The sequence below is a fragment of the Ranitomeya imitator genome, chromosome 1 (genome assembly GCF_032444005.1).
Source record: "Ranitomeya imitator isolate aRanImi1 chromosome 1, aRanImi1.pri, whole genome shotgun sequence".
Lineage (NCBI taxonomy): Eukaryota > Metazoa > Chordata > Amphibia > Anura > Dendrobatidae > Ranitomeya > Ranitomeya imitator.
In genome coordinates this window covers 1,227,883,941-1,227,903,488 of record NC_091282.1, presented here as the reverse complement: position 1 = coordinate 1,227,903,488, position 19,548 = coordinate 1,227,883,941, and the positions used below count along the sequence as shown (strand labels likewise).

The 19,548-nt window shown below is 44.3% G+C and overlaps 1 protein-coding gene across 1 annotated transcript in view; it reads right to left on the bottom strand.

The window, feature by feature from the left end:
• Positions 1 to 19,548, bottom strand: part of DYSF (dysferlin) — a 384,808-nt gene that overhangs the window by 180,550 nt on the left and 184,710 nt on the right. Inside the window, exons 28-29 of the mRNA XM_069745121.1 lie at positions 4,029 to 4,171; positions 399 to 572 (exon numbers count right to left, since the gene is read on the bottom strand). Of these exons, the coding sequence (XP_069601222.1) occupies positions 399 to 572; positions 4,029 to 4,171 (317 nt within the window). The remainder of the gene's footprint in view (positions 1 to 398; positions 573 to 4,028; positions 4,172 to 19,548) is intronic.

The window sequence follows — 19,548 nt, the reverse complement described above, 5'->3', positions numbered from 1 at the left end:
AATTCCCTGCGCCCACGTGAAGACACAGCGCGCGATCTGCGCTGTAATCCCTTGCATCGGTGGGGGCGGCCATCTTCCTGGGGCCGCGCGTGCGCAGATCGAGTGCTCTGCTGCACGGGGCTTCAGGAAAATGGCCGCGGGATGCCGCGCGTGCGCATTAGAGATCGCGGCGGCCATTTTTCCAAAGCCGATATGCAAACTCCTGACTGACAGGCGAAAACGGCGACTTTGGTAATGTATTTCTCAGCATAGGTGGGGAATCGGGGTACACTACATACACTATAGTAACGCACAGCGCAGGCCCTATTTAACAGTATTTATAGCTCAATCTCAAAAAACGGGGTGACAGGTTCCCTTTAATGTTACCATCAACAAGAAAATATTCAGCCCCCACGTACCAGAGCTCCCTCTAAAGCAAACACCGCCACCGCCCCGGTCTGCTCCAGGGGCTCCATCCGTCGCCTCCACCTCCGTCTGCGGAAGCTGTCCGTCTTGCGATACTTTAGATGGAAGCGCCATCCAAAAAGCGAAGCGTATTCCCAGCCTTCACTCTCAGACTCGTCAGGCTTGTGCTGTAAGAGGAAAGTCAGGGGTTAACACGACGGTCATAGGGAAAGTGTTGTATGACCGCAGACAGTGTGTGCGAGCGTCGACGGTACCTAGGGAAAGTGTCCTATGCTGGCAGTGTGTGCGAGCGTCGACGGTCACGGGGAAAGCAGACAGTGTGTGTGAGTGTCAACGGTCACTAGGGAAAGTGTCCTACGCCAGCAGACAGTGTGTGTGTTTGAGCGTCGACGGTCACAGGGAAAGTGTCCTACGCCAGCAGTGTGTGCGAGCCTCAACGGTCACGTGGAAAGTGTCCTATGCCGGCAGACAGTGTGCGCGAGCCTCAGCAGTCACGGGGAAAGTGTCCTATGCCAGCAGACAGTGTGTGCAAGCCTTGACGGTCACAGGGAAAGTGTCCTACGCCAGTAGTGTGTACGAGCCTTGACAGTCATGTGGAAAGTGTCCTACGTCAGCAGACAGTGTGTGCAAGCCTCAACGGTCATGGGGAAAGTGTCCTACGCCAGCAGACAGTGTGTGCAAGCCTCAACGGTCATGGGGAAAGTGTCCTATGCCAGCAGAGAGTGTGTGCGAGCCTTGACAGTCACAGGCAAAGTGTCCTACGCTAGCAGACAGTGTGTGCGAGCGTCGATGGTCACGGGGAAAGTGTCCTACTCTGGCAGACAGTGTGTGCGAGCGTCGATGGTCACGGGGAAAGTGTCCTACTCTGGCACACAGTGTGTGCGAGCGTCGATGGTCACGGGGAAAGTGTCCTACTCTGGCAGACAGTGTGTGCGAGCGTCGATGGTCACGGGGAAAGTGTCCTACTCTGGCACACAGTGTGTGCGAGCGTCGATGGTCACGGGGAAAGTGTCCTACTCTGGCAGACAGTGTGTGCGAGCGTCGATGGTCACGGGGAAAGTGTCCTACTCTGGCACACAGTGTGTGCGAGCATCGACACTCATTGATGTGGTCGAACGTTTCCTTCCTTTACACTGGAGAAATTGGATTCATTGTAGGCTCCATTAGGCTCCAATTTACAATTGTTCTGTTCATGCAGCTATAGAAAAAAAGTCTATTGATTTTATATATAAATATTGTTTATGTTCACCACCAATTGTATTAATTCATTTAATTTCTCCGGTTATTATGGTGATACCTGAAATGTTTTTATGTAAATGCAGAAAGATGTATTTTATACGGAATTATTGATGTTGTTTTTTATACCTTTTTAATTTTTTAAGTACATTGTTTATTACTGTTTTTCTTTTTATTCTTTGTTTGATATTTTATATATAAATTGTATATAAAACATATATACATAAAATATATATAATATATATATATATATACATTTATATATTGTGGTATATAATATATAAAATATATAAATTATACATTTACATACAAAATATATATATATAATTATATGTAATGTATAAATAAATATAATATATATAATATATAAAATAAATTCTATATTGCATATAAATATGTATATTTAAATGTATGCAAAAATTATGTATGACTATATATCTATATAATAATTATTTTTTCATAATTTGCTCCATAAGGGTTCAAAAAGATCTCTAGGGACTTGAAGCTTCTTCTAAGACCTCGCCGCTCTGCTACGACATGGGGACTTGCCAAGATGTAAGTGTCCCCACTGTGTAGGCTTCACACTGCTACATGGGGCGCGACGTGCACTATCGCCGGCGCCTATTGGAAGTTCCGGAGGAAGAAGAGCAGCGGTGGAGGACGGCCAGGTACGAGGAGGATCGAGCAGAGGGAAATGAAGTAGATCACTATATTTTATCCCCCCCTTCACAGATGCCTTTTTATTGGATTCATGCTAAGTGAATCTCCCCAAATTTTGGAAATTTTAAACAAATTTGATCAGTTTCCAGTGGCCTCTCTCCTGTGTGGTCAGAACCTACAGATGGGGTTACATGTTCCCCTGGGGTCTCTCACGCACGCTCCTATGAAGGGCAATCAGACTGTGAGCTCCTGGGGTCCCGAATCGATGGCTACGACATATAATATTTTGCCCATTTTTGGAGACTTCTTTTCGGAGCGGTATTCACCATATGGCTCTCAGGAATATTTGGCGTTTACACCACAATGTCCTAATTTTGAGCGTCTGTGAGAAGTCGCCGTCACGAAACATCGCCATCGCACAGTGGGTGCAGCACAATAGAGGTGACCGTCCGCTGCCAGCCCCCCTGTGGTAGACTTCCTAGGGGTCTCCGAGCAGCACACTATGGCGTCTCACAGTTACAGGTTATAAAGAGTGCATCTGGCCGCCGGCGCTGCTGCTGCGGCACGCTTGTTTACTCGCAGCTTTCAATAGAAGGTTTTATGAGCCCAGCAGAGCACCGCTGCACCGCGCTCCAACACTGACATCTAGCGGTGGAAACCTGCAGCCCAGAGAACTTCAGATTGTGGGATCAGATCAACTGGACTAAGACGTAGTCTGCCGAAAAGCCCTGGAGCTGACCCAGGCAGAGCGTCTGTTGGCAGCGCCCCGACACCACACGTTCCCCATCTCCAGACTCCCTGCTACAGGTGATCTGCACCGACACATTGCAGACACAAAAGAGCACAGTGAGGTCAAAAATACTCTGTTGTAAAAAATTCACAGTAATAAGCAAGTGCTAGTCAAAAGATGTAAAAAAAAACAGGGTATTTAGTTGCTACGTTTTTTTGCAAAAAAATGTATACTAAGCTGCTCCACCAATCGTCAAGGTATACCCATATAGAGCAGTCCTACCTAATGAATATAATCCCTATCTGATGTATTTAAAACCTGTTTTCTGTTAACCTGATCATCTGTATAGTACCTGTATAAGCAGGGTTCAGAGAAGGAATATCCATGTGGACATGCAGGATGGAACAGCTTAAATGCAAATGACCCACAGTCACTCCTCTGTTTTAAATACATCAGATAGGGATTATATACATTAGGTAGGACTGCTCTATATGGGTATACCTGGACGATTGGTGGAGCAGCTTAGTATACATTTTTTTGCAAAAAAAACCTTAGCAACTAAATACCCTGTTTTTTTACATCTTTTGACTAGCACTTGCTTATTACTGTGATTTTTTTTACAACAGAGTATTTTTGACCTCACTGTGCTCTTTTGTGTCTTCAAGTTTCTTGGTGGTGTGTGAACAGGTTCCTACAGACTTGTTCAATGTGTTTCTGGACCGACACATTGCAGCAAAGTCAAATAGATTGTGCTGCTGATCGATTCATCTCGATTGTAGGAAATCATCAGCGAAAAGAACAGCAAAAAAAGGAAAGAAAAAACTTCTGTCCAGAAGAGACGGAGCAGAAAAGAAGCAGAAAAGAAGCTTAATTATTTATTATATTGTGAGCGATCCCGGCGTCACCGCGTCCCCGAAATGTATCGTCTGCTCCAACACCCGGAAAGCTATAATGATAACGTGCAACTGAAGTGGCGTAAAAAACGGAGCAAGCTCACCTTCCTCAGAATCTCGATCTGCTTGGGGTCCCTCCTGCGCAGTCTGACCCAGCGCTTCCTGCGGTTCGTGTGATACATCTTCTCCGTAGGAACCCAGGACTTGGGTTTACGGTCAGGTCGGATAGTAATGCCGTATTCCCAGCCTGCAGGAAACGTGTGGGGTTTAGTGTGAAAAAACACAACAATCTTCTACTTACACTGTACACATGCCATACACACACACAAACGTTATACACACTGTACACATGCCATACACACACACAAACAACATACACACACTGTACACACACTGTACACATGCCATACACACACTCACAAACATCATACCCACAGTGCACACATGCCATACACACACAAATATTATACACACTGTACACATGCCATACACACACACAAACAGCATACACTATACACATGCCATACACACACACAAACAGCATACACAGACTGTACACATGCCATACACACATATCACTGTACACATGCCATGCACACACACAAACAACATACACACACTGTACACACACTGTACACATGCCATACACACACACACACACACATCATACCCACAGTGCACACATGCCATACACACACAAATATTATACACACTGTACACATGCCATACACACACACAAACAGCATACACTATACACATGCCATACACACACACAAACAGCATACACAGACTGTACACATGCCATACACACATATCACTGTACACATGCCATGCACACACAAACATTATACACACTGTACACATGCCATGCACACACACAAACAGCATACACACACTGTGCACACACTATACACATGGCATACATACACTCACAAACATCATACCCACAGTGCACACATGTCATACACACACAAACATTATACACATTGTACACATGCCATACACACACAGCATACACAGACTGTACACATGCCATACACACACATACACATCATACACACACTGTACACATGCCATACACACACATATCACTGTACACATGCCATGCACACACAAACATTATACACACTGTACACATGCCATGCACACACACAAACAGCATACACACACTGTACACACACTATACACATGCCATACACACTCACAAACATCATACCCACAGTGCACACATGCCATACACACAAACATTATACACACTGTACACAAGCCATACACACACAAACAGCATACACTATACACATGCCATACACACACACAAACAGCATACACACACTGTACACACAATACACATGCCATTCACACTCACAAACATCATACCCACAGTGCACACATGCCATACACACACAAACAGCATACACTATACACATGCCATACACACACACAAACAGCATACACACACTGTACACATGCCATACACACATATCACTGTACACATGCCATGCACACACAAACAGCATACACACTGTACACATGCCATGCACACACACAAACAGCATACACACACTGTACACACACTATACACATGCCATACATACACTCACAATCATCATACCCACACTGTACACAAGCCATACACACACAAACAGCATACACAGACTGTACACATGCCATACACACAAACATACATATCATACACACACTGTACACATGCCATGCACACACACAAACAGCATACACACACTGTACACACACTATACACATGCCATACACACACTCACAATCATCATACAAACAGTGCACACATGCCATACACACACAAATATTATACACACTGTAACATAGTAACATAGTAACATAGTTAGTAAGGCCGAAAAAAGACATTTGTCCATCCAGTTCAGCCTATATTCCATTATAATAAATACCCAGATCTACGTCCTTCTACAGAACCTAATAATTGTATGATACAATATTGTTCTGCTCCAGGAAGACATCCAGGCCTCTCTTGAACCCCTCGACTGAGTTCGCCATCACCACCTCCTCAGGCAAGCAATTCCAGATTCTCACTGCCCTAACAGTAAAGAATCCTCTTCTATGTTGGTGGAAAAACCTTCTCTCCTCCAGACGCAAAGAATGCCCCCTTGTGCCCGTCACCTTCCTTGGTATAAACAGATCCTCAGCGAGATATTTGTATTGTCCCCTTATATACTTATACATGGTTATTAGATCGCCCCTCAGTCGTCTTTTTTCTAGACTAAATAATCCTAATTTCGCTAATCTATCTGGGTATTGTAGTTCTCCCATCCCCTTTATTAATTTTGTTGCCCTCCTTTGTACTCTCTCTAGTTCCATTATATCCTTCCTGAGCACCGGTGCCCAAAACTGGACACAGTACTCCATGTGCGGTCTAACTAGGGATTTGTACAGAGGCAGTATAATGCTCTCATCATGTGTATCCAGACCTCTTTTAATGCACCCCATGATCCTGTTTGCCTTGGCAGCTGCTGCCTGGCACTGGCTGCTCCAGGTAAGTTTATCATTAACTAGGATCCCCAAGTCCTTCTCCCTGTCAGATTTACCCAGTGGTTTCCCGTTCAGTGTGTAATGGTGATATTGATTCCCTCTTCCCATGTGTATAACCTTACATTTATCATTGTTAAACCTCATCTGTACACATGCCACACACACTCACAAACATCATACAAACAGTGCACACATGCCATACACACACAAATATTATACACACTGTACACATGCCATACACACACTCACAAACATCATACAAACAGTGCACACATGCCATACACACACTCACAAACATCATACACACACTGTATACATGCCATACACACATACATACACATCATACACTATATACATGTCATACACACACATAAACAGCATACACACACTGTACAGATATACCATACACACACAAAATATACATATTGTGCGCATGCCATACACACATATATAGATACATTAAACACACATTATACACATGTCATACACATAACACGCATAAAGATACATCATATACTCTTTAGACACACTGTACACGTCATACACGCATAGATACATCATACACACAACATACACACTGTACACATGTCGTACACATACACGCACATAGATACATCATACACACATGTGGCATTCTGTAAAGACAGTCATCACAAATGTCTGTGAGCTCAGATGGTGTGAGCAGCGGCTCTTCAGCCATTTTTACACACACATGTAATTAGTGTAAGGGCTTTTGTGAAATCTGGTGGGTAGCCCCCTCGAGGAGAACTACTGAGCCCAGGAGTAGGAACCCTGGACCCCTGGGTTTGGGAGGTGCTGGAGCTCAAGGAGACCAGCCAGTGCCTTCGCTGTGGTCACTGTTGGGAATCCAGCGAAATCTGGGCGGCCGCATGGGACATAGAGTCCTGCGCGGTTCAAGAAGATCCCAATGTCCAGATGAGGCCAGTACACCCCGGATCGGTGGGGGCCGACCCAGACACACACATCATACACACACTGCACACACACGCATAAAGATATAGTATATACACATCATATATTATACACACACACACACACATAACACACACTAAACACGTCATCGATACATCATACATACATCAATCACACACTACACACATGCTGTAGACAAATGCATACAGAATAATCATACACACACACCACTGATGCATCATACAACATGCCATACACACACAGCACATAGATTCATTATATACATACAGACATATCTTATACACTATACACCTCATGCACTTACACACATAGATATATCATACACAACATACACACTATATACACGCTATACTCACTATACCTATGCCATACACCCTCACACACATCACACACACACAGATACATACTATGCACACCATACACTCAGCATACCAACACTATACATATGTCATACACCTACATCATATAGACCAGGGGTCTCAAACATGTGGCCTGCGGGCTGCATGCGGCCCCTGGCGCAGATTCATGTGGCCCCACAGGCTCTGTAGACCCCTTGACAACTGAGCTTGGTCCAGGGGCCCCTGACGTCAGAACTTTTATTTCAGTTGAATGTGGACGCAAATTCAGGTGAAATGTAGTGCCACGCAGAGACAAGCTCTGTACAGCAATACCAATGCCAGCCACCAGCCAATAAGAGGCCAGCAGCTGACATCGCTGACAAAGGAATATCCGAAACGCGCGTCGGGGTGCGCTGTACTTGGGAATATCGGACATACAGGTATATACAATCCTTCATTTTTGTATGTAGATCTTGGTGTGTGCACTCAATTATGGAGATGTGATGCACGTGTGTGTGCATACATATAATATATATATATATATATATATATATATATATATATATATATATTGTGCTGTTTTCACATTGCTTTTTTGCACATAATATGATTAATTACCGTATTCATTTTTTATGCATACACTAATATATATACTTATTTGTATATTTTTTTTGCACATGCACTTTAGGTTTGCCCACACTGCTTGTTTTATAGTACACTGTTATGGACCTGGTGGTTAGGAGCACCCGGAACGACCTGATGGTTAAACTCACACAGGACAAGCTCTGGGAAGTGGGAACTCTGCTGACCGCAACCCCTAATCCTATCACAACAACTAGAAATAGCCGTGGAGCGTACCTAACACGACCTAGACGCCTCTTCACAGCCTAAGAGCTAACTAGCCCTAAAGATAGAAAATAAAGCCTACCTTGCCTCAGAGAAATTCCCCAAAGGAAAAGGAAGCCCCCTACATATATTGACTGTGAGTAAAGATGAAAGTCCCAAACGCAGAAATGAAACAGGTTTCAGCAAAGGGAGGCCAGACTTACTAAACAGACTGAGGATAGGAAAGGTAACTTTGCGGTCAGCACAAAAAACTACAAAAAGACCACGCAGAGTGAGCAAAAAGACCTCCGCACCGACTCACGGTGCGGAGGTGCCACTCTGCATCCCAGAGCTTCCAGCTAGCAAGGAAAAATCATGATAGCAAGCTGGACAAGGAAACAATGAACAAATAATTAGCTAGCAGGGACTTAGCTTCTGCTGGAGTAGACAGGTCACCAGAAAGATCCAAGAGCGAACTGAACCAGTACAAGAACATTGACAGCTGGCATGGAGTAACGATCTGAGTGGAGTTAAATAGAGCAGCCAGCCAAAGAACAAACTACGTCACCTGTGGAAGGAACCTCAGAAGCAGCAGCTCCACTCACAGCCACCAGAGGGAGTCCATGGACAGAACTCGCCGAAGTACCATTCATGACCACAGGAGGGAGTTCGATAACAGAATTCACAACAGTACACATATTGATTCCATCTATTTTAAATTGCATATACTTTTTTATATATATATAAAATATATATATATATATATATATATATATATATATAATTCTTTACACAAAGAATTGTTTCTTAGTTGTGTATGTGTGCACATATTATTCAAAATTGATCCAATTGATATACCCCTTTTTGTTAATATACAATGTATGCTTATATATATATAATATATGCGCGCACCATCATATACTCTTTTTAATTGATTGTACAGGTCCTTCTCAAAAAATTAGCATATAGTGTTAAATTTCATTATTTACCATAATGTAATGATTACAATGATTTATTTATTTTACTATACCTAATTTTGGTCTTTGTGTTTGATATTTTGACATATTTATTTCTGATTTTTGAACTTCCATACGACGGTGCTTTGTATTTTGTATACTCTTTATGCCATGCAAGCACTCATATCAAACAGACATTCACACACATCACACACGTATAGACACCATACACACACTACCACACATGCACAAACATGTTCTCTTTTTGGAAGTGACGATCCCAGCAACGAGAATCACCTTGACATGGCTGTTGGGCACGCATGAATTGGACAATTTATGCGCCAGCTATCTTAGTTTTTTCCTATTTTCTACAGCAGCAATGCAATTCCAATTTTATATATTTCATGTTTGCATGCTATAGCGCCACAGAGTGCAACTTTATTTGTTAGTTAATCCCCTGAAAATGAGACCTAACCCATCTTTCTGAGCAAAAAAATAATGGTGAAGCACGGTATATATCACACACATAAATAATACACATTAAATAATACACACACAATACACAGATACACATAATACACATATCATGCACACACTGTAATAGAGGTAATACACATGGACACCATACAAATATCATACACACCATAAATACAGATAGCGATAATAGAGAAAATAAACTTACACCACACACATACTATAAACACTCCAAACACACACACATATACAGATAATACACACACACACCATACACATAATATAAACACATATACACACATGCTCAAAATTGTTGGTCCCCCTCGTTAAATGACAGAAAAGCCCACAATGGTCACAGAAATAACTTGAATCTGACAAAAGTAATAATGAATAAAAGATCTATGAAAATGAACAAATGAAAGTCAGACAAAGATCTGGAGAAGATCTGTATGGAGGAGGGGGCCAAAATTTATTTGTGTAAGGCTCATTTTGAGTTTCCCAAAAGACTTGTGGGAGACTCTCCAAATGTATGGAGGGAGGTGCTGTGATCAGATGAGAGCAAAATTGACCTGTTTGGCCACCAAGGTAAACGCAATGTCTGGTGCCAAACCGACACAGCTTATCACCACAAGAACACCAACCCCACAGTGAAACATTGTGGTTGTAGTATCATGCTATGGTGGTGTATTCACTACAAGTCCTCACTTCTCTAGGTGGGGGAGGGGATGATAAGAGCTGATTTAGGAGCTCAGCATGGCATGCGGCCCCGGAGTCTTCACCATCAGAAGTTATTTTGAGAGCAGGGATAGCTAGGGTTCCCCTAGCTTAAGGGAAAGGGAAAAGAGACCCTAGCCCTGGGGAGATCCTGCAACAGTGCTGTGAAATTAACACTACCCCAAACCATTTTTTTTATCCATCATAGATCCAGCGACTGCTCTTGCAGGGCGACTGCAGTAACTCTCAGCCTGGAGACCTACGCACTGTTTATTCAGCACCCAAACACATCTGGTTTAGGGGCTGCGACTCCCAGGCATCCCCTGGTGGGGCCCAAGATCGCTTTGTATGACAGGTTCTCACGAGGGCGAGACAAGTTTGTTGTTTTCAGGGAGGCCTGTATGCTTTACTTTAAATTACGTCCTCACTCCTCAGGAACTGAAGTTCAACGGGTGGAACTTAAAGGCATTACAAAAGTCTTGTGAGGTTTCGCCAACTACTACCATAAGTTCATTAAAAACTTTTTGGTAGTTGCCAAACCTCTTGCAGATATGACCAGGAAAGAAACGGACTTTTAAAAATGGTCAAGTCCGGCAAGGGAGGCATTTGACACCCTGTAAAAATGTTTTGTATCTGCGCCCTTTCTCATACAGCTTGACGTCACTCAGGCATTTAGCGTATAAGTTTACACATCTGAGATAGGACTTGGGATTGTATTGTCGCAGGGTGTATCTCCTGGTAAATGGCGTCCGTATGCATATTTTTCTAAGAAACCGGCCTCCATTGAGAAAAATTATGACATTGGTAACAGGGAGAACGCTCACTCGGGGGTTATCCGAGCATTTGGAATGCTTGTATATTATGTTTGAGTCTCTGCAGCTGCATGATTTGCCACTGATAGACAGACTGAACACATGTGGGGACTGCCTATTCGTTAGGGAATCCCCACATGTGTTCAGGCTGTCTAACAGCTGTAAATCATGCAGCCACAGAGACTCGAACATAATATACCGTATTTTTCGGACTATAAGACGCACTGGACCATAAGACACACTGAACCATAAGACACACCACAAATTTTCAGAAGGAAAATAGGGAAAAAATTAATGCATCAAATGGGGGTCTGTCTTACAGTCCTGAACTCAGCTTACCCAGGGGGACTGCCAGCTGAGTCACATGGGGTGTTTTGTGGTCCGGCGATGATATGACGCAGACTGATGCGGCAGGTCTGGTGGTGCTCAGTGGTGCAGGGGCTCCTCCGACATTTTGTGAAAGCCCAGAACCCCTGCACATCCATTGCTGTGATGCGGTGGTCTCCCATCCCAGCTTGGTGCGACAGGTTCGGCAGTTATCGGTGGTGCGGTGGCTCCGGCGACATTTTGTGAAAGCCCAAAGTCTCCGCACTTCCATTGCCTCGATGCTGTGGCCTCTGGGAAAATGGCCGCGGAAGGCGGTGCAAGCGCAGATTAAGATTTTGCCAAGATCTCAATCTGCGTATGCGCCTCCTCCGGTGGCCATTTTCCATGAGGCCACAGCAATGAGGCAATGGAAGTGCCGGGGCTCTGAGTTTTCACAAAATGTCGCCAAAGCCACTACACCACCAAGAACCGCCGAACCTGCCGCACCAGCCTGCGATGGAAGTGATATCATCGCCCTGTACAGTAATGTCGGACCACCGGAAGAATCGCCGGACTCCTGCTGCCACCACACTAATTGTAAGTACATTCTGACTACAAGATTCACCCCCGTTTTCCCCAAAAAAAATTTGGGAAAAAAATAGATCGTGCCGCACAAGATAAATCGTGCCGCACAAGAGGTTGGTACACAAAATGAGAATGCTTGGTCTGGGGGAAAATGTGTGTAAATGGGTTAGTAACTGGCTTAGTGATAGAAAGCAGAGGGTGGTTATAAATGGTATAGTCTCTAACTGGGTCGCTGTGACCAGTGGGGTACCGCAGGGGTCAGTATTGGGACCTGTTCTCTTCAGCATATTCATTAATGATCTGGTAGAAGGTTTACACAGTAAAATATCGATATTTGCAGATGATACAAAACTATGTAAAGCAGTTAATACAAGAGAAGATAGTATTCTGCTACAGATGGATCTGGATAAGTTGGAAACTTGGGCTGAAAGGTGGCAGATGAGGTTTAACAATGATAAATGTAAGGTTATACACATGGGAAGAGGGAATCAATATCACCATTACACACTGAACGGGAAACCACTGGGTAAATCTGACAGGGAGAAGGACTTGGGGATCCTAGTTAATGATAAACTTACCTGGAGCAGCCAGTGCCAGGCAGCAGCTGCCAAGGCAAACAGGATCATGGGGTGCATTAAAAGAGGTCTGGATACACATGATGAGAGCATTATACTGCCTCTGTACAAATCCCTTGTTAGACCGCACATGGAGTACTGTGTCCAGTTTTGGGCACCGGTGCTCAGGAAGGATATAATGGAACTAGAGAGAGTACAAAGGAGGGCAACAAAATTAATAAAGGGGATGGGAGAACTACAATACCCAGATAGATTAGCGAAATTAGGATTATTTAGTCTAGAAAAAAGACGACTGAGGGGCGATCTAATAACCATGTATAAGTATATAAGGGGACAATACAAATATCTCGCTGAGGATCTGTTTATACCAAGGAAGGTGACGGGCACAAGGGGGCATTCTTTGTGTCTGGAGGAGAGAAGGTTTTTCCACCAACATAGAAGAGGATTCTTTACTGTTAGGGCAGTGAGAATCTGGAATTGTTTGCCTGAGGAGGTGGTGATGGCGAACTCAGTCGAGGGGTTCAAGAGAGGCCTGGATGTCTTCCTGGAGCAGAACAATATTGTATCATACAATTATTAGGTTCTGTAGAAGGACGTAGATCTGGGTATTTATTATGATGGAATATAGGCTGAACTGGATGGACAAATGTCTTTTTTCGGCCTTACTAACTATGTTACTATGTTACTATGTTAGAATTAGTCTTACCGGTAATTCGGTTTCTAGGAACCTTGCACGACAGTCATCTTGGAGAATGTCTCCCCTCCCTAATGGGGGACAGGAAACACAAAGAGGTTAAATAACCCTCCCCTTCCTGCTATCTCCAGTATTTTTCTGGACACACTAGCATAAATAGTTACCACCAAAGTGTAGGAATCATCCAATAGGAATATCAGATGGGGAGGGAAATTAGTCTTGTCCTGGAAGGTTCCTAGAAACCGAATTACCGGTAAGACTAATTCTATTTTCTCCAGTCACCTTCCACGACACCTCGGAGTTATACCAATGTTGATTTCTTTAGGGAGGGACCACAGCTTGCAGTACTCTTCTGCCAAATGTTAGATCCCTGTCAAAATTTAGTCTGTAGTGTCTGGTGAAAGTATGTATAGAAGACCAGGTGGCGGCTCTGCATATCTGCTCAGATGAAGCATTCCCTCTTGCTGCCCATGATGTAGCGACTGACCGAGTTGAGTGAGCCTTTAGCAAGATAGGAGGAGAGAGGTCCATTGCCAAGTATGCAAGGCAGATGGCCTGCCTGATCCAGCTTGCAATTGTGCTTTTAACTGCTTTCCTTCCTTTACTTTGGCCTGAAAACTGGATAAAAAGATTCTGGTGAATCCTCCAGGCCTTGGACTGTTCCAGGTAATGGAGGACCACCCGGCGGACGTCCAGAGTGTGGAAACTTTCTACCTTCGCATTGGAAGGATTTGGGCAAAATGAGGGCAACACAATATCCTGACCCCTATGAAAATCCAAGACAACTTTGGGCATAAAGGAGGGATCCAGACGCAAAACTATACTTTCAGAGTTCAGGGAAAGGTAGGGCTCTTGTACAGACAGGGCCTGCAATGTGCCTAGCTGCGGTAATTGCCACAAGGAAGGCCGTCTTAAGAGTTAGGATTTTAAAGGGTAATGAAGACAAGGGTTCAAAAGGGGCCTGAGTTAGACTATTGAGCACTAAATTTAGAGCCCGGGGGGAACCCGGCTAGGGAGTCTAGGACGTAATCTGCTTGCAGAGGTCATAAACCTTTTGATCCAGCGGTGCCTGGCCAGGTACTGGTCAAAAAAGGAACTAACGGCCGAAACCTGAACCTTCAGTGTGCTTGAGGTAAGCCCTAGTTCTAATCCCTTCTGGATGAAGTCTATGATTTGAGCAATGTTGGGGTGGAAAGGATCAGGGACATTGGGAAGACACCAGGAAGAGAACTTCTTCCATACTTTGCCATAGATGGCAGTGGTCACTAGCTTTCTGCTCCTTTGGAGAGTCTGGATGGCCTTGTTCGAGAGGCTCCTTGGTTTTAGGATGCAGGCTTCAGTAGCCAAGCCGCAAGGTTTAATTTGTTGAGGTTTGGGTAAAGTAGGGTACCCTGAAAAAGGAGGTCGGTCCTTTGAGGCAGAAGTAAGGGACCCTCCTGAGCCATATCTACCAAGGCGCTGTACCAGCTTCGCCCCGGCCACATTGGGGCAATTAGGATCGTCATGACCTGGTCCGACCGGATCTTCTGCAGTGTCTTTGCCAGCATAGGAATTGGTGGGAAGGCGTAAGCCAGGTTGAAAAACCATGGATGGGCAAAGGCATCTATCCCTCAAGCTCCGTACATAGGACTAAGGGAGAAATATGTTTTTGATTTTGTATTTTGGGCATCTGCAAATAAGTCAACCTCCGGATTCCCCCATCTGGAGGTTAGGGAAAGGAAGACCTCTTGGTTCAGGCACCGTTCTCCCGGATGGACGTCCTTCCTGCTGAGGAAGTCCGCCTGGATGTTGCCTGAGACCTTCAGATGTACTGCTGAGATGGACAGCAGGTGTTTCACTGCCCAGAGAAATACAGTTATATGAAAAAGTTTGGGCACCCCTATTAATCTTAAACTTAATGTTTTATAAAAATTGTTTTTTTTGCAACAGCTATTTCAGTTTCATATATCTAAAAACTGTTGGACACAGTAATGTTTCTGCCTTGAAATGAGGTTTATTGTACTAACAGAAAATGTGCAATCTGCATTCAAACAAAACTTGACAGATGCATAAGTATGGACACCCTTATCATTTTCTTGTTTAAAATACTCCTACCTTCTTTTTACTGACTTACTAAAGCACTTTTTTTGGTTTTCTAACCTCATTGAGCTTTGAACTTCATAGCCAGGTGTATGCAATCATGAGAAAAGCTACTTAAAGTGGCCACTTGCAAGTTGTTCTTCTGTTTGAATCTCCTCTGAAGAGTGGCATCATGGGCTCCTCAAAACAACTGTCTAATGATCTGAAAACCAAGATTATTCAACATAGTTGTTCAGGGGAAGGATACAAAAAGCTGTCTCAGAGATTTAACCTGTCAATTTCCACTGTGAGGAACATAGTAAGGAAATGGAAGAACACAGGTACAGTTCTTGTTAAGGCCAGAAGTGGCAGGCCAAGAAAAACATCAGAAAGGCAGAGAAGAAGAATGGTGAGATCAGTCAAGGACAATCCTCAGACCACCTCCGGAGAGCTGCAGCATCAACTTGCTGCAGATGGTGTCACTGTGCATCGGTCAACTATACAACGCACTTTGCACAAGGAGAAGCTGTATGGGAGAGTGATGCGAAAGAAGCCGTTTCTGCAAGCACGCCACAAACAGAGTCGGCTGAGGTATGCAAAAGCACATTTGGAGAAGCCAATTACTTTTTGGAAGATGGTGCTGTGGACTGATGAAACCAAGATTGAGTTGTTTGGTCATACAAAAAGGCGTTATGTGGCCAAAAAACACAGCATTCCAAGAAAAACACTTGATACCCACAGTAAAATTTGGTGGCGGTTCCATCATGCTTTGGGGCTGTGTGGCCAATGCCGGCACGGGGAGTCTTGTTAAAGTTGAGGGACGCATGGATTTCTCTCAGTATCAGCAGATTCTTGACAATAATGTTCATGAATCAGTGACAAAGTTGAAGTTACGCAGGAGATGGATCTTTCAGCAAGACAATGATCCAAAACACTGCTCCAAATCTACTCAGGCATTCATGCAGAGGAACAATTACACTGTTCTGGAATGGCCATCCCAGTTCCCAGACCTGAATATCATTGAACATCTGTGGGATCATTTGAAGAGGGCTGTCCATGCTCGGCGACCATCAGACTTAACTGAACTGGAATTGTTTTGTAAAGAGGAATGGTCAAAAATACCTTCATCCAGGAACTCATTAAAAGCTACAGGAAGCGACTAGAGGCTGTTATTTTTGCAAAAGGAGGATCTGCTAAATATTAATGTCACTTTTCTGGTGGGGTGCCCATACTTATGCACCTGTCAAATTTTGTTTGAATGCAGATTGCACATTTTCTGTTAGTACAATAAACCTCATTTCAAGGCAGAAACATTACTGTGTCCAACAGTTATTAGATATATGAAACTGAAATAGCTGTTGCAAAAAAAAACAATTTTTATAAAACATTAAGCTTAAGATTAATAGGGGTGCCCAAACTTTTTCATATAACTGTATCCTTGCTGCAATTAGTTTCAAGATGGCATATTTCGTGCCCCCTTGGTGTCGGAGGCAGGTCTCTGTAGTTACGTTGTCGGAGTAGATAAGAACATGATGGTTCTGGATGAGAGATGAAGCGGCTATCAGTGCTTCCTCCACTGCCTTTAGTTCTCTCAGGTTTGAAGATCTGGATCTTAAGTCCGGGGACCATAGTCTCTGTAAATATGCTTCCTTCAGCACGGCTCCCCAACTTCTTCGGCTGGCATCTGTACAAAGTACTTTCAGGGGAAGCTGATCCCAGTTCACCCCATGCCGCAAGTTTCGGCCATTCAACCACCATGAGAGGGCCGACTTCACGTGTCCGGGAAGCGGAATCTTCCTGGACAGAACATTCCGATACTTCCGTGAGTAGAGAAGGACGTGGATTTGGAAGGTTCGTGTATATGCCTGAGCCCAGGACACTTATGTTGTCTGAATCAGGAGATTTTCTAACGAAGGTTGTGTTGACGATCTTCGGGAAGGAAGGACGTCCTTTTCTCCGAGTCTAAGAGAACCCCCAGGAATTTTTTCCTTGGGGAAGGATGGAGGTCTGACTTCTGAAGATTCGGGATCCAGCCTAGGGATTCGAGTATCTCCAGTGTTTTTGACACATCCCGATTCAGCCGAGATATCGATGGAGCGATGATCAGAAAGTTGTCAAAGTATGGGAAGAAACAAATTCCCTGAAGACAGATGAAGATGACAGCTTCCCTCATGACCTTTGAGCAAACTCTCGGTGCTGAGGATACGCCGAACAGAAACGCATTAAACTGGAAATGGGTGATCCCCTGGTTGTGGGAGACTGCGAACCTGAGGAACCTCCTGTGATCCGGATGGATCGGAACATGGTAGTAGGCGTCCCTCAGGTCTATCGTAGCCATCACCCAGTTTTGTCCAATAAGAAGGATTGCCGTTCTGATTGACTCTTGTCAATCTATCTTGTCAATCTTGAACCTCCGGTATTTGATGAACTGATTCAGAGGTTTTAAATTTATGATCACCCTGCATTTTCCGGAGGGCTTCCTTATGAGGAATAGGCGAGAGCAATGGCCTCTGCTAATGTCCTGCTGAGGTACTTGTGAAATTATTTTTTCTCGCAAGAGGTCCTGTACTTGTAGGAGTAAGGAGTCCCGAAGATTTGGAGACTGTAATGGGGTAATTCTCAGGCACTGGGGGGTGGGGACTCTCGAATTTCAATTTCAACCCGAATTGCATGGTGTGGAGGATCCACTGGTTTGTGGATATTGACTGCTTGTCAGGGGTCACTGTTTGTCAGGGGTCTTCTGTTGTTGAGGGACCAGGATGTTCCTGCCTCTACCCCCTTTCGGGTAGCTCCACCGTCCCGATTTTCTTTTTCCGCTAAACTCCTTCTGGGAGAACTGTTCATGAGGGGGACGAAAAAACGCTTCCTTGCAATTTTCTGTTCAGGATGCGATTTCTTCCTATCTGAAGCTTTTTCAAGGATTTTTCAAAGGGCTCTCCTAGCTGAATTAGAGAGAACTAAAGACCTTGCTGCCACTCGAACAGATTCTCCTGAGGCATCGGCTAAGAACCTCGTTGCCTTTGGAGAAGGGGTAGGGAGTCCAGGATCTCCTCTCTGGGGGTCCCGAGAGAGGTGTTCCTCCAACTTACGAAGCCAAAGAGATAGGGCTCTGGCAACGCATGTGATAGCAATATTTGATTTGAGCAAATTTGTAGAGCATTCCCAGAACTTTTTTAGGTGACTTTCTATCTTTTGATCCATAGGATCTTTTACTGTATTTGGGAAGAGTCCTCGAATGGGAGAGACGTCTTTTTGGTTACCTTAGAGACCTAGACGTCCACCTTAGGGACTTCCCAAATAGAACTGTCACCTTCAAGGGGAAAGCGATTCCTTAATTCTGAAGGGACGCCAGAGCCTTTTTCTGGGAAAGCCCACTCATGAAAAATAAGATTTTGGACATTTTCATGAACAGGAAACCCTTTCTTACTTTGGGTTTCAGCCCCAGAAACATCTCATCCTGAAGTGAGTGCTTTTCCTCCGCTTCCTCAACCCCCATGGTGTTTCTTACTATGGAAACAAGCTCTTCCATATCCTCAGAAGAGAAAAAGTATTTTTTACTATCAGCTTTAGGGGTGGATGTGGAGCCCTCATTCTCCCAAATATCCTCTGATCCTGAGGTATGAATTTCGCCCGAGTCAGAGTCAGTTTCAAAAGGTGCCATTTTCCTCTTTTTAGGGGGAGGGGGATGCGACACTGGGGGCTGGGAAAGTGCTGCCATGGAGGTTTGCACCTCCTGCTTAACCCCTTTCTGACATCGGATGTACTATCCCGTCGAGGTGGGGTGGGCCCCTATGACCACGGACGAGATAGTAC